The sequence below is a fragment of the Caretta caretta genome, chromosome 7 (genome assembly GCF_965140235.1).
Source record: "Caretta caretta isolate rCarCar2 chromosome 7, rCarCar1.hap1, whole genome shotgun sequence".
Taxonomy (NCBI): domain Eukaryota; kingdom Metazoa; phylum Chordata; order Testudines; family Cheloniidae; genus Caretta; species Caretta caretta.
Genome location: NC_134212.1, coordinates 41,780,542 through 41,793,372, shown reverse-complemented (window position 1 = coordinate 41,793,372; position 12,831 = coordinate 41,780,542). Strand labels below are relative to the sequence as shown.

The 12,831-nt window shown below is 37.9% G+C and overlaps 2 protein-coding genes across 3 annotated transcripts in view; one reads left to right on the top strand and one right to left on the bottom strand.

The window, feature by feature from the left end:
• ASPN (asporin) overlaps nt 1-2,758 on the top strand; it is a 36,804-nt gene extending 34,046 nt beyond the window's left edge. The window contains exon 8 of the mRNA XM_048858365.2: nt 1,451-2,758. Coding sequence (XP_048714322.1) covers nt 1,451-1,642 — 192 coding nt within the window. The 3' untranslated portion in view covers nt 1,643-2,758. The remainder of the gene's footprint in view (nt 1-1,450) is intronic.
• CENPP (centromere protein P) overlaps nt 1-12,831 on the bottom strand; it is a 315,918-nt gene that overhangs the window by 178,129 nt on the left and 124,958 nt on the right. The gene's annotated exons all lie outside the window — the stretch shown is intronic.

Here is a 12,831-nt window from a genome sequence, read left to right as displayed (position 1 = left end):
CAAACAAAACTTTTATACTGACATTTCAAAATGAAATATTTTCATTTTGAACATTTTTATGGTTTTTATTAAAAAAAAAACAAAGGAAATTTGAAACAGAAAGATATTTCAAACTGAAAAAAAACAAACATTTTGTTTCAGAAATGTCAAAACAAATGCTCTCACCTCCATGAATATGGAGTTTCCCAATACAAGTAAAATTTCCAAAGTACTTCCACTGCCTAGGAGGTTTAGATGGAGAGGTACATGTGGATCAACTATTCAGCTGATGTACACCTTGGCGCAGAGCTTGGGGAGATGCGTTTAGGGAATGCTAGTATCACAGAGTTCGCTTAAGGCCTTTCAGTTCAAGTAGTGTGTTTTAAATAACTTCAGTCCTGCGGGGGCAAGGCTACCTTCAACTTACTCCTGTGAAATTCTTCAGGACCAGGCTAGCTACTCAAGCTAGTATTGTGAGAAACAAATTTAGGCCTAAGGCCAGGTCTACACTAGAAACTATGGGAGAGGTGGTGTTTTTTGTGACATTACTATACTGGCAAAAGCCCGATTGTAGATCCAGTTATACCAGCATAGAAGTGGTTTTACTGGAATTTCTTATTTCTTTTGCTGAGCTGGCATAAGCTATTCCATCAAACACACTTATTTGCCAGTATAAGCTGTGTTTATATTAAGAGGGTTTGCTGATATAGCTATACTTTTGCTAGTGTAGACCTGGCCTAAGTCTCTACACTGTTTACAGTTAATACAATACACACACGAGTGAATGCACTTGTTAAAGGAAAGGGTATATTGGTATGTTACGCATATAGTCAAAGCACTGTGATAACAGGATAATAAATTAAATCTGACAATTTTGCAAAACAATGGAAAAATCCCCTTCTAGTGACCTATTACCATCTGACTTTCAACTCTTGATATTATAGGGCAGGGGTGGCCAACCTGTGGCTCCAGAGCCACACGCAGCTCTTCAGAAGTTAATATGCGGCTCCTTGTATAGGCACAGACTCCGGAGCTGGAGCTAAAGGCGCCAACTTTCCAGTGTGTCGGGGGGTGCTCGCTGCTCAACCCCTGGCTCTGCCACAGGCCCTGCTCCCACTCCACCCCTTCCCGCGCCCTCCCTTGAGCCTGCCATGTCCTCACTCCTCCTGCTCCCTCCCCCGCAGAGCCTCCTGCAAGGCATGAAACAGCTGATTGGGAGGTGCGGGGAGGGAGCGGGAAGTGCTGATGGGGGGCTGCTGACGTATTAGTGTGGCTCTTTGGCAATGTACAATGGTAAATTCTGGCTCCTTGTCAGACTCAGGTTGGCCATCCCTGTTATAAGGGTGTACATCCAACTGCTCTACAGAAAATCCAACTCATAATTTTTTTGTCAGTGACTGCATCAGCATGTTTTTCCCCCACTTTACCTACTAGATGTTATCACATATTTTTCTTTTTCTTATTCCTACAGGTTGTCTTCCTTCACTCTAATAATATTGCAAAAGTGGGAGTAAATGATTTCTGTCCAACAGGAGGAAGCACGAAGAAGACATTATACAGTGGCATTAGCTTATTCAACAACCCTGTGAAATACTGGGAAGTTCAACCTGCAACGTTCCGTTGTATTTTAGGCAGAAATAGCGTGCAGCTTGGGAATTACTGACAGTGACACAGAAGTTTGCACATTCCAAAACTATCTTTAAATAGACATGTTATATTGCTGGTTTTACAATACTTGAAACCTGCTGTAAAGGGGCAATTTTACACCCTTTAACCAGTTTACAAAATATCTACACTAATTTAGAGATTGTAAATTAGAAACACAATATACCATAGCAGTCCTTTGTTTTATTTTATAATGTTAAACTTATGTTTTTGAGTAAATTATGCAATAACCTTGATTTTCAAGGAAAGGAGGACTCTTGGAAACAGAACTGGAAACTGTACTTTTATGTTTCCTATTACAGATTTTAAATTGTTTACTTAAATCTACTCAGTTTGTTTTTTTGCCCAATACAGAAGCAATGAAAAGCATTAAGTAAAAAAAAAAAATTTCTATAATGACTTTTTCAGTACTGAAAATACTTTATTTTAAAAAGTGTATATAGAATGCATAAAAAATTGCAAACAAAATATATCAGATATAGTGTGTCAGATATTTCACTGGTAAAATTAATTGGCTGAGAGCAATTAAAAAGGTATGGTATTTCAATTCTGATGTTGGTTTAGTTCTTCTAATGTCACTAAACCAGATTATATTTAGTTTTTTTAGTGAAATCAATCTGGGTTTGATACCTGAGAATTAAGACCTTAAAACTCCTAACTTTTTAGTATTTATTCTTGCAACTCTTAACCATAAAATGTCTATCAGTGTTTTGCTACCAACTTAACTGTATGCTCTCTGAATACTAAAAGGCAGCATTCAAAATTTACCATATGCTTCAAGCTTATTAGGAGCTGTTATTAAAATCTCTGTAGGGAAGCACAAAAATAGTAACATTTTATATATATAAACTGTAATCATGTTCTTTATTTTAAATATAATTCTTTTACATTTTATGACATTAATAATAATTAATGATCTAAAAGTACTCCAACATTGCTGAATATACGCAGTGTATAATGTAAATGTAATTGACATAACCGCTTATGTTGGATAACATGCAGAATATGCAATACCGACAGTACTGTATAAAATGGATATTTTATATATCTATTTAGTGTATATTTGTTACTCATATTCATCATAAATTAAATGAACTTAAAGATTACCCTGAAATGCAAGTCTTTTAATAAAAATGTTGGATTGAACCCAAGTTATTTTATTCCTGTCTTAGTGGAATATTGATAACATATACAACAACACTTACCACTTAGTTTATTATTTTTTAAGTACTATTTTTGCAACATACTCCCAGTACACAATTATAAACATTGATAGGTATAATTTCTGAAGGTATCTCAAAGTAAACTCTTATAGTACTTTTTAGGCTTTCCTTGTATTAGTCTTTGTTCCAGTTCCGCACACACTGAAGATAATTTAATACAACATTTTCTTTTACTAAATCACCAAGTTATGTGTTTTCTTTATTTGAAGTTCTAGTAGAAAGTGATGAAGAGAGGTACTGTATGCAAACAATACTGCAAGGAAATTCAACTGCCCTCTTCCTCTTACTTTTTTCTCTGAGATGATATTCTAAAAGATTATTCACTTTGTTCTCTAAAAGTCTTTAGATAAAGTCTTCTAAACATTCTCCACTCAGCACAATTTCTTAGATCAGAAAAGTTTGTGGAATATGAGTCAAAACAAGAAACTCTGGCTAGTTTTCAGTGAAAAGTAATGGGTAGGAATTACTGGCAGTAGGTCCTGTTGGGCTTGGGATAGTAGAAGTGGCAGCTGCTGTTGAGAGTGGTGAAATTGGTGGGTGCTGTTAGGTGTAGTGCTGACAAAGGATTTGTAGGTGCTGTTTCAGCACTTAGCCTTTCCACACCACTCCCAGCTGTTGTGCACTCTGCTCCAAGTAAAAATGCTGTTTTCCATGAGTGACAAACCAGTCAAGTGCTATGAGGAGTATGGGAATAGCCAACTCATCGCCTTTAAGAGATGCTTTGAAGGAGCCAGTGTTGGTAGAGATAAGGGCAGAAATAAGGAACTGGAGCGGGGGGCAGAGTGGCAGAAGCAGGAGGAGAAATCAGGCCTTCTCCTTCCTTCCCCTTAGCTCTCTCCTATTAGGGGCCACCAGAGGTTTAGTGATTTCATCAACCCTTCCTACATGAACACAACTAAGGCTACCCATATAAAGGACTTACAGGAATGATAACTATTTAAGATACAAGTGTGAAAGATAACAAGTAGCTAAGAGTTTAGGTGGGACTTATCTCTTATGTATATTATTCTCTTTCCAACTACCACAAGGTGATGGTGCTTAAGACTGTCATCACCATACAGCTAAGGGTAGCATAGAATTCCTCCTTACTTGTAAGGGGTTAAGAAGCTCAAATTACCTGGCTGGCACCTGACCAAAAGGACCAATGGGGAAAGAAGATACTTTCAAATCCAGGAGGTGGGGGGCTTTGTTCTGTGTTCTTTGTTTTTGTGTGTTCTCTGGGGAAGCAGAGAAGCATCAGGTCAGAAAACTTCTTCTCATAAAATCATCCTAAAATGAGTTTCAATATTGCAAAAAAAGTAAGTAAATAAGGCAAGGCACATTAGATTATCGTTTGTTTTTAGCTTGTGAATTTTCCCTGTGCTAAGAGGGAGGTTTATCCCTCTTTTTTTGTAACTTTGAAGTTTTGCCTAGAGGGGAATCCTCTAGGTTTTAAATCTGATTACGCTGTAAAGTTACCTTCCATCCTGATTTTACAGAGGTGCTTCTTTTACTTTTTTTTCTTTATAATAAAGTTCTGTTTTTTAAGAATCTGGTTTACCTATTTGGTTGGTAGATTATTCTCAAGCCTCCCCAGAAAAGGGGGTGAAGGGGCTTCGGGGGATATTTTAGGGAAACAGGAACTCCAAGTGGTCCTTTTCCTGAATCTTTGTCTAACTCACTTGGTGGTGGCAGCAGTACCCATCCAAGGACAAGGAAGGATTTGTGCCTTGGGGAAGTTTTTAACCTAAGCTGGTAGAAATAAGCTTAGGGGGGTCTTTCATGTGGGTCCCCACATCTGTACCCTAGAGTTCAGAGTGGGGAGGGAACTCTGACAAAGACATTTGACCATTATGATCAATTTAGTCTGACCTGCAAAACCCACGCAGCAGAATTTCACCAAATGCATCAGGCACATAACAAAAGACTTAAATTTAAAAAATAGCATGTGATTAGGTAATTAAACATTTGTATCATAATGCATACACATAAAGGGACTGTATTAAGGTTGCACAGACAACTTTAATTCTAGCATTTCCTAACATTGAAAGTTTGACTTTGCAACTTTAATAATGTTCTTTCAACATAGCTTTTGTGTGCAATTTCCTAGGCTGTTAAAAAAGCAAACTAAAAAAACCAAATTCCATCATGTGGCATCATATTGACACCCACATGGTTCATCCTCGTGGACTGCTGCCACTTGAGCTCCCTAAGTAACTGATAGTACTATGTTGTCATCTTCTATGTGGATCAGCACTAAAGTGCGATGAGACACTTTCCGTGTGGGTTAATATCTCTCAGCAGAGGAAGTGTGAAATTCAGGAATCTTGGGTTCCATTCTAGGTTATGGAGGGAGGGTGTGGTTAGTAGGCACAGACTTTTCTGCCTAATTCCCTGCTCCCCCGCAGCTTGACCTCTTCTGACCAATCCCCTCCAACTTGCCTCTGTCAGAGTTCTCTCTCTTCCTTACCCCTGGATCCTCATCCCAGTCTCCTTGCCCAGAAAATCCCAGTTCTCACCTCCACTGTTTTTTCTTCTTCTTCACCCTGCTCCTTTCCAACTCCATTCCCCCTTGCTCCACTGGTTCCAAGTTCCTGTCACTTTGCCGAGGCAGCCCTCATTTCCAACCCCCAGCTCCTCATCAAATCTCAGTCTCCCTGCACCCCCAGTTCATAGGATCTCATTATCCTCCTCAGATCACAGCCCATCTCCCCCACAAGCCAACTCCCATTTTCCATCCCCCACACCAGCTTCCAGTCCCAGGCTATTTGTTCCAATCTACTTCCCCTGTCCCTCGTCCCCTCTGGATAAGAATCAGGCAGCTATGTCCTCCATGCTGCCTGGGCCCAGCAGAAGAGGTATTTATATCACAGAAGAAAGTGTTTCCCTGCTTTCAGTTCCAGTTCCCAGACCCAGCCCTTGAACGTCCCACAGCAATCCAGAACTGCAAATACAGGGCAAGCTCTGCTCAGCCCTGGGCTGGAGCATGTCCAGTGAAGACAGAATCTTCAGAGATTTTAGTTGTTAAACTCTACAGAAGTCTTTGCTGAGCATGCACTAACTCTGATTTTTAAGGCTCACAACTTGGGAAAATCAGAGTAGATTTTCACAGGGATGGCAGAGAGCACATGCCTGACTAAAAGGGTGCCCATCCATCAAATTTCAAGTCCCTGCTCAAAATATGGGAGTACTATAGCTTTTGAAATAAAAGGTCACTCTAACACTGGCAAAACAATGATTTTTTCCCTATTGTCATTATCTGAAACAGCAGAATGTTTTAGCTGAAAATAAATAAATAAATAAATGTATGAATGAATGAATAAATAAATAAATCAGCTTGAGGCAGACACCCAGCATGGGATATTTCAGCCCAAGCAGTTAAAATTTTGCAATGTTAGAAGCAACTGAAACCAGGGTCCTATAATGAGATGTGTTAGGCAGCCTTAATAATAGGTGGTGCTACCAGCCCCATATATTATAATGAATGGTACACTGAAGTGGCTTCTTTTCTCCCTGTTTCACAACACAAGAACAAGGGGACATTCAAAGAAATTCAAAGGTGGCAAATTCAAAACCCATAAAAGGAAATACTTTTTTCTCATAAGGCATAATTAATATGTGGAACTCATTACTAGAAGATGCTGGGAGGCCCAAAGTTTATCAAGGAAGTTTAATTAGAAAATTGACATTTACATGGATTACAGGAATATCCGATGAAGTGACCTGTAGCTCACGAAAGCTTATGCTCAAATAAATGTCTTAGTCTCTAAGGTGCCACAAGTACTCCTTTTCTTTTTGTTAAAAAATTGTGGAAGCAATATTAAACCTCAAACTTCAGGAAGTAAACCAATCTTCTATTTTATACTTAAGTAATTATTGGGATTAGGAGGAGACATAATGTAGAGGGCAGATTATCCCACATCTGTTTTATGCAAGTTTGTCTGCAACTTTTTCTTAAGTACCTTGACTAGATGGAACACAGGTCTGAATGAACTAGTATCAGAATTTCTGTTTCCTATTGTTAGTAGAAAGTTTCACGTATTTCTGAGTTAACATAACTCAGTTAAGTAACCTGATTTTTGTAATTAGGCATAAGTCTCTATAAGGCAAAGCCTATTGAAGACCATGAAGTCTTACTCTTTGTTGTTATTATTGTTACTCTTCTAATAAATTACTGCTATAAAATATTCAACCATTTTGACATTTTAAAATATTTGACTGATATGTGACCAGTCAATTGATCAATTATTTTCGGACAGGTCAAATGCCCAGCCCTACTTCAATGAGATGTCAAACCCCTCTCCTGGGCATGGTAAGTGATTGAAATACACCGTAATAACCTTGGATAAGTTTAAGCGCATGTTCAGCACATGATACCAAATCGTGGTCACAATACACCATGAAGGGTACAATAAAAAAAATGGAGTTCACGATTAACCCAGACTTAACCCACTCTGTTACAAACCTACATATGATAATCTGTTTACCTCTGCACATATAAGAAGAATCTCAAACCCAAAACTCAGTAGTGCCAAACTCCTGCAAACCTCCAGTATTAATTCCTGGAGGGCCAAGGAGATAAATTATGTATCACACTTCTAATTAGCAGCTTACTATGCAGACCATGAACTACTCAAAACCAGCAATGTTTGAAACTAACCAATTCCTGACTAGTCCCATCTAAAGCAAAGCAGAAAGATACAGAAACATGGGGAGGAAACTGCACTCTCAGCCTATGTTCGGTTCACAGATGTAAGCACATGTGAAAAAGCCAAAGCATGCATGATGCAAATCCTTCTTATCTTTATTGATGGTCTTCTGTTGGACCCTGCCAGCAGGACATCTGTTTAAACACAGGAATCTCTCCCCCACCCACACTTTTATTTAAATATATTTCTGACAATCAGTTCTCCTCAGTCCCGTATTCACCAAACTCCATAAAATTTATCTTGTAGCACACATTTTCTACAAACAACTGTGTTCCTAAAAAGCCTTATAAAAGGACTATAGATCTTTTTCTTTGAATTTAACAATTCCTTACAGCACAACAGTTATCAAAATTCCACCAGAGGATGGCAGCCTTATCCCAGTATATCAAGCAAAGCAGTAGTTCTGTAGAGAGTAAGAAAAATAAGTTAATGCAGTAAAAAAAAAAAAAAAACCAATCAACTGTACTGTAGCAGTCAAAACAGTATACATCACTTAAAGGCTTTAAGTTCATTTGACAGTTTAGCCTAATCATTAGAGTACTGGACCAGGATTTAGGAGACCTAGATTCTATTCCCAGTTCTGCCATTAGCCTGCTGGGTGACCTTGAGAAGTCATTTGGCCTCTGTGTCTCAGTTTCCCGATCAGTAAAATGGGGATACAGATACTGATCAGCCTCCTTTGTAAAGAGCTTTGTGTTCTATTGATGTAAAATGCTATAGAAGAGCTAGGTATTATTATTATTAATCATCAAGTAACTACACATTTTTAATAAAACAATACACATTTTTTAAAAGCTATTTCAAAATACTGTAAAGTCTCGATTATAACCTACACAACCAGAGAAGGACTGTACACTCAATTTGTATAAATCACATGCGTTAAATAGAGTGACAAGGATTTATTTCAAATCTATCTTGAAAGGGAGGACAAACACAAAGTGAATCTATATGTTTTAAACCCCAAACTCCTATGACTAAAACTAATTTATGATTAAAAAAATAAAATCAAGACATTTCAAAATTAAGACCAACTTCAGCCATACCACCCCCTCTATTCCTCATAAGTACTTGACTTCAGTATTAAAGGAACAATCCATTATGGAAAAATAACAGGTTTTTAAATTATATTATTTTACATACAGTGCCTGAGCACTTTTTTTTGGCAACAGGTGCTCTATATCTAAAGAACTAAGTTAAAAAAAGCACGATTTAGCTGAATACTACATGATTTTTGAAACACGATGCTCTATGCCACATAGGGATAATGAAGCCAATTAGCCACTGATTACAACAAAAGTAAAAGTAATATTCTTGGTTCTACATGTTATCTCACAGACGGGTTTGTACAGGAAAAGCTGCAATTCTGTCCCCTTGTGAGGACAGCACACTTTCTCAGGTGTTAAGTCTCATGTCTTTTATCTATCCTGGGGCAGAATTTCACAGTTCTCCCACTCTTAGAAAAGGAGATGGGCTAGAGCAACCTGTGGTGTATCCACCATTATTAACTTTGCAGGTTCAACTGATTTGAACACCTGGTTTCTTCCCTCTGGGACTCTGTGACCAGTGGTATATAATGACAAAACATCCATCTTAAAACAAAAGCTTTGTTTATTTTGAAGTAAGAACAGAGGTCTTACCAAAAAATGGATTTTAAAATAACTGCCTATATGAAAAAATATGTCCATCTTAACTAAAGATTTACCATCTCCTGATGGTAAACTGGGCAAGCCTAACTTCTTCACAGACCCCCAGAGAGGTTGTGTATCAGTCTGTTCCCCCCAAACATTTGCCACCCCTCTTTGAGAGGGTCCCTTTTTATCTTGCCAGAGATCTTTTGACCTTCTGTATTAGGGTCCAAGCCATTCCTGGTCAAACTAGTTCTGTAGGCTGGCTGGAGACCAGAGATAGAATACTCAAAGCTTATCTGTTTTGGCATGGTCCCCTAACCACTCTTAAGTGTTTGCTAATAGGTGGTTCTCTGGGGCCATTCTTCTCCTTCCTGCCTATATTTCAGACAGACTCCTACTGAGATTAATCAATATATTCACTCAGTAATCATCATCCCAATTGTCAGACCAACGTAAAGTATTCACAAATGTACATGGCAGAGCCCTATCCACCAGAGATGGTTTTGTTGATAATTTGAAAATACTTTTGCACATTGTAAGCCACTGCCTCCTAAAGCATGAGAGAAAGGGGATGAAAACTAGCTGGGGGGAAGTGGGGCAAGGACAACTCTCTCATTTGTTCTTCAGTCTCAGCTTTCAATTTTAAAAAACTGTCTAGTTATTCTAGTTGTGAAGAAAACCTTCAAAGTATGAAGTGTAACCAACACAGAGATGTCTGCCTGAGTTTACAGAGAGCCTGAAACAACAGGAATAAACATTAATTTATTTAAATGGGACCTAACTCAAGTGCCAAAGATGATACTTCAGATATCAACAGAACTATTTAACTGCTAATCAAAACATGTAAGGACTTGACTACACTGGCAGTGGTGTGTAGAGTATGTGTAGCTACATGCTGCAGTGACAAGCAAGCTGTGTCCACATTGTGGTAGCTGGAACATTTCCCATAAGCTCCCCACGCCAGACACTTTCCCTGAAGCGGGAAAAGGCTCTCGCAGCTCCCTATGGAGGAGAAAGACTACAGCAATGGAGAGCTCCCAGAGCTTTTTCCTCACTGTCTCCCCCTTGGAAGAGCCTTTCCCTGCAGCAGAGAAAGGCTCCAGCAGCAGGACACTATACTACTACAAATAGCAGCATAAACATGGGAGGCACGGCTTGAGAGTGTCAAGAGCCATGTAGGGTACACACCCTAAGATTTCAGTGTGTCTTTACTTGCCTACACAGTGCCTCATTGTCTACACTCCTATTTATACCCATGCTAGAGGGTATACATGGTTAGTCTCTAAGGTGCCGCGAGTACTCCTTTACTTTTTGCGAATACAGACTAACACGGCTGCTACTGTGAAACCATGCTAGAGGGGCATGCAGTAGATAGTATATGTACTCTACATGCAACCATTGCCTCAAAAAGTTCAAAATATTGCCTCAAAAAGTGGAGGAAGTACATATTATTAAGATATACACCAACATTTCCCAAAGCATGGCAGATGCCAAGGACTACCCAGGGGACTGGAAGACCTAAAATTAAGATGTTCAGACTTCTAACAGTTCCTAAAGATGGGTGAGATTGGTTTCATAAAGGTTGTTCAGCTTTTGGATTTTGGAAAACACTGCTGTAAACTACTACTGTTTTGTCTATATTCATTCTCCCTTAAACTAATCAGTTAAAAAGTATTTTCCACAAACATGTTTCGTTAAAAAAAAAGTTCAGATCTGCCACATAGCTCCTAAGAAGAAACTTCTCCCATCCACACATACAGAAAGTGATAAATTACTTTTCAGATATGTGCCATTGAATTAAACAAACCAGCTTTATTTGATATTCAGTAGTTAAATACTACTAACAAATGTTATTCAGTGTGAACAATACCAGCAATTATCTAGCAATAGTCTTGCATCTAGTCTGACCTAGGTCAGATTTGATGATTCGAGTGGATTTTTTGACCCTACTACAATCTAGGAGTCTGTGAATATTTCATATTTAATTAAAATCTAAGGTAACAGTGATATCTTCTGATGTCTACTAAATTATTAAATAGATCTTCCGCTTCAGTCTTAAAAGGCATACCTAATATTGTACTAAATAATTTTGCAACTGTTCTAAATTTAAACTATAAAAACTATGCAAGAGAGCTGGACTCCCTCCCTTCTACATTTCACCTGATTGGAGGCAATATCCAAGTAGCTTACTTAATTTTCTTAACAGAAGCTGTGGGTACTATTGGCTGATTGGCATTAGTAAAAGCTATTTTAAATGTCTAAGGGAAGGTGGGCCATAAAACTAAAACTGAACAGTGGGCGTCTCGACATCCTGTATTCACTTACAAGTTTTGAGCCATGACCATTTGTCCTTATTTTTCCTAATCTTCTTTCTTCCTTTCCAAAGTTTCTGAACATGTTTGAACTTGTCCATGATTTACATAAATGTTATCCTTATAGTTTGTCCTTTCAAAAAGAAGTAGGAAGAAACCCCCTTTTGTAACAGAAGCATGAATTCTGATCAAAAGTTTTAACTGAAGAATTGTAGGAATTTCTCATTGAAATAGTTACAGTGTCTTTATTTTAGATTTTTTCAGCCTTGCTCACTGTTTTACAGACTGAAGAATGACATTTTATTTTAAATTAAAATACAGTGTAGCATTTAGAGAGAGATACAAATATAAAGCACATCACAATTGGGAAAAGAAAACAGACATAGGTGTGTGCCAATTTTTACATACAGTTATGTAGTGCTTCCCTTGTTATAACTTTAAAAAATGTATGACAATAAAAGAAATGATTACTTGAAATGAATGAAGGCATAATCAGCACACACCATTTTTTGACATTTGTTTTCTTCGGAAAGACTTAAAAACTCTTGGTTTTTTTCCTTTCTGGGGAGACTTGAGGTTTGGGAATGAAGCTGCTAACAGGAAACATATGGAAAAGCTCTGCAGTAAATGGAAAGTTGGCTTGAACTCCATGTGCCACGTATCACATCCCAGTGTCTCAAATAATCTGGTAAAAAGTTAATAACATTCACCTTACATGCTCAATGAATCACTTTGCTGATTATAGCATGTGAAATTTAAGTATAAAAACAAGCAGAAAAGCTGATAAATTCTTTACAAAAAATTCCCAAAGTAGCAAACGTTTTTTAAAAAGAAATATTATCCAGTGCTTCAACTCTCTTTAACAAGCTGGCTGACACAAGTCTTGAAAAACATCCCATAAAAGATTAGCTCAACAACATATGCTGCCAACAGACAAACTTGTTGTAGTTTGTTTATAAAATATGAACAGTTCTGTGCAAAAAGTAATATTAAAATTATTAACTATTATGCTGCCAGGAGAGACAGGAAGATGTAATGCTTTTATCCTGTAGAAAAGAAATATTCACCAGACTAACTAAAGCTACTACTCTTCTCACTCTCCTTTTGATAGCATATTATTTACAGTGTGTTCACCTACCATTATAAAAATCCAAGGAAGTAATAACCTTACAGCTGTAACACCCCAGTTCAGCAAAACTTTTTAAAGCACATGCTTAAATCTTATTCAAATCAATGAGATTTAAACACATGCTTAGAGTTAAGCATGTGCTTAAGTGCTCTGCTGAACAGGGTTGGACTTGAGCATGTGCTTATTTGCTTTGTTGAACTGGGGCCT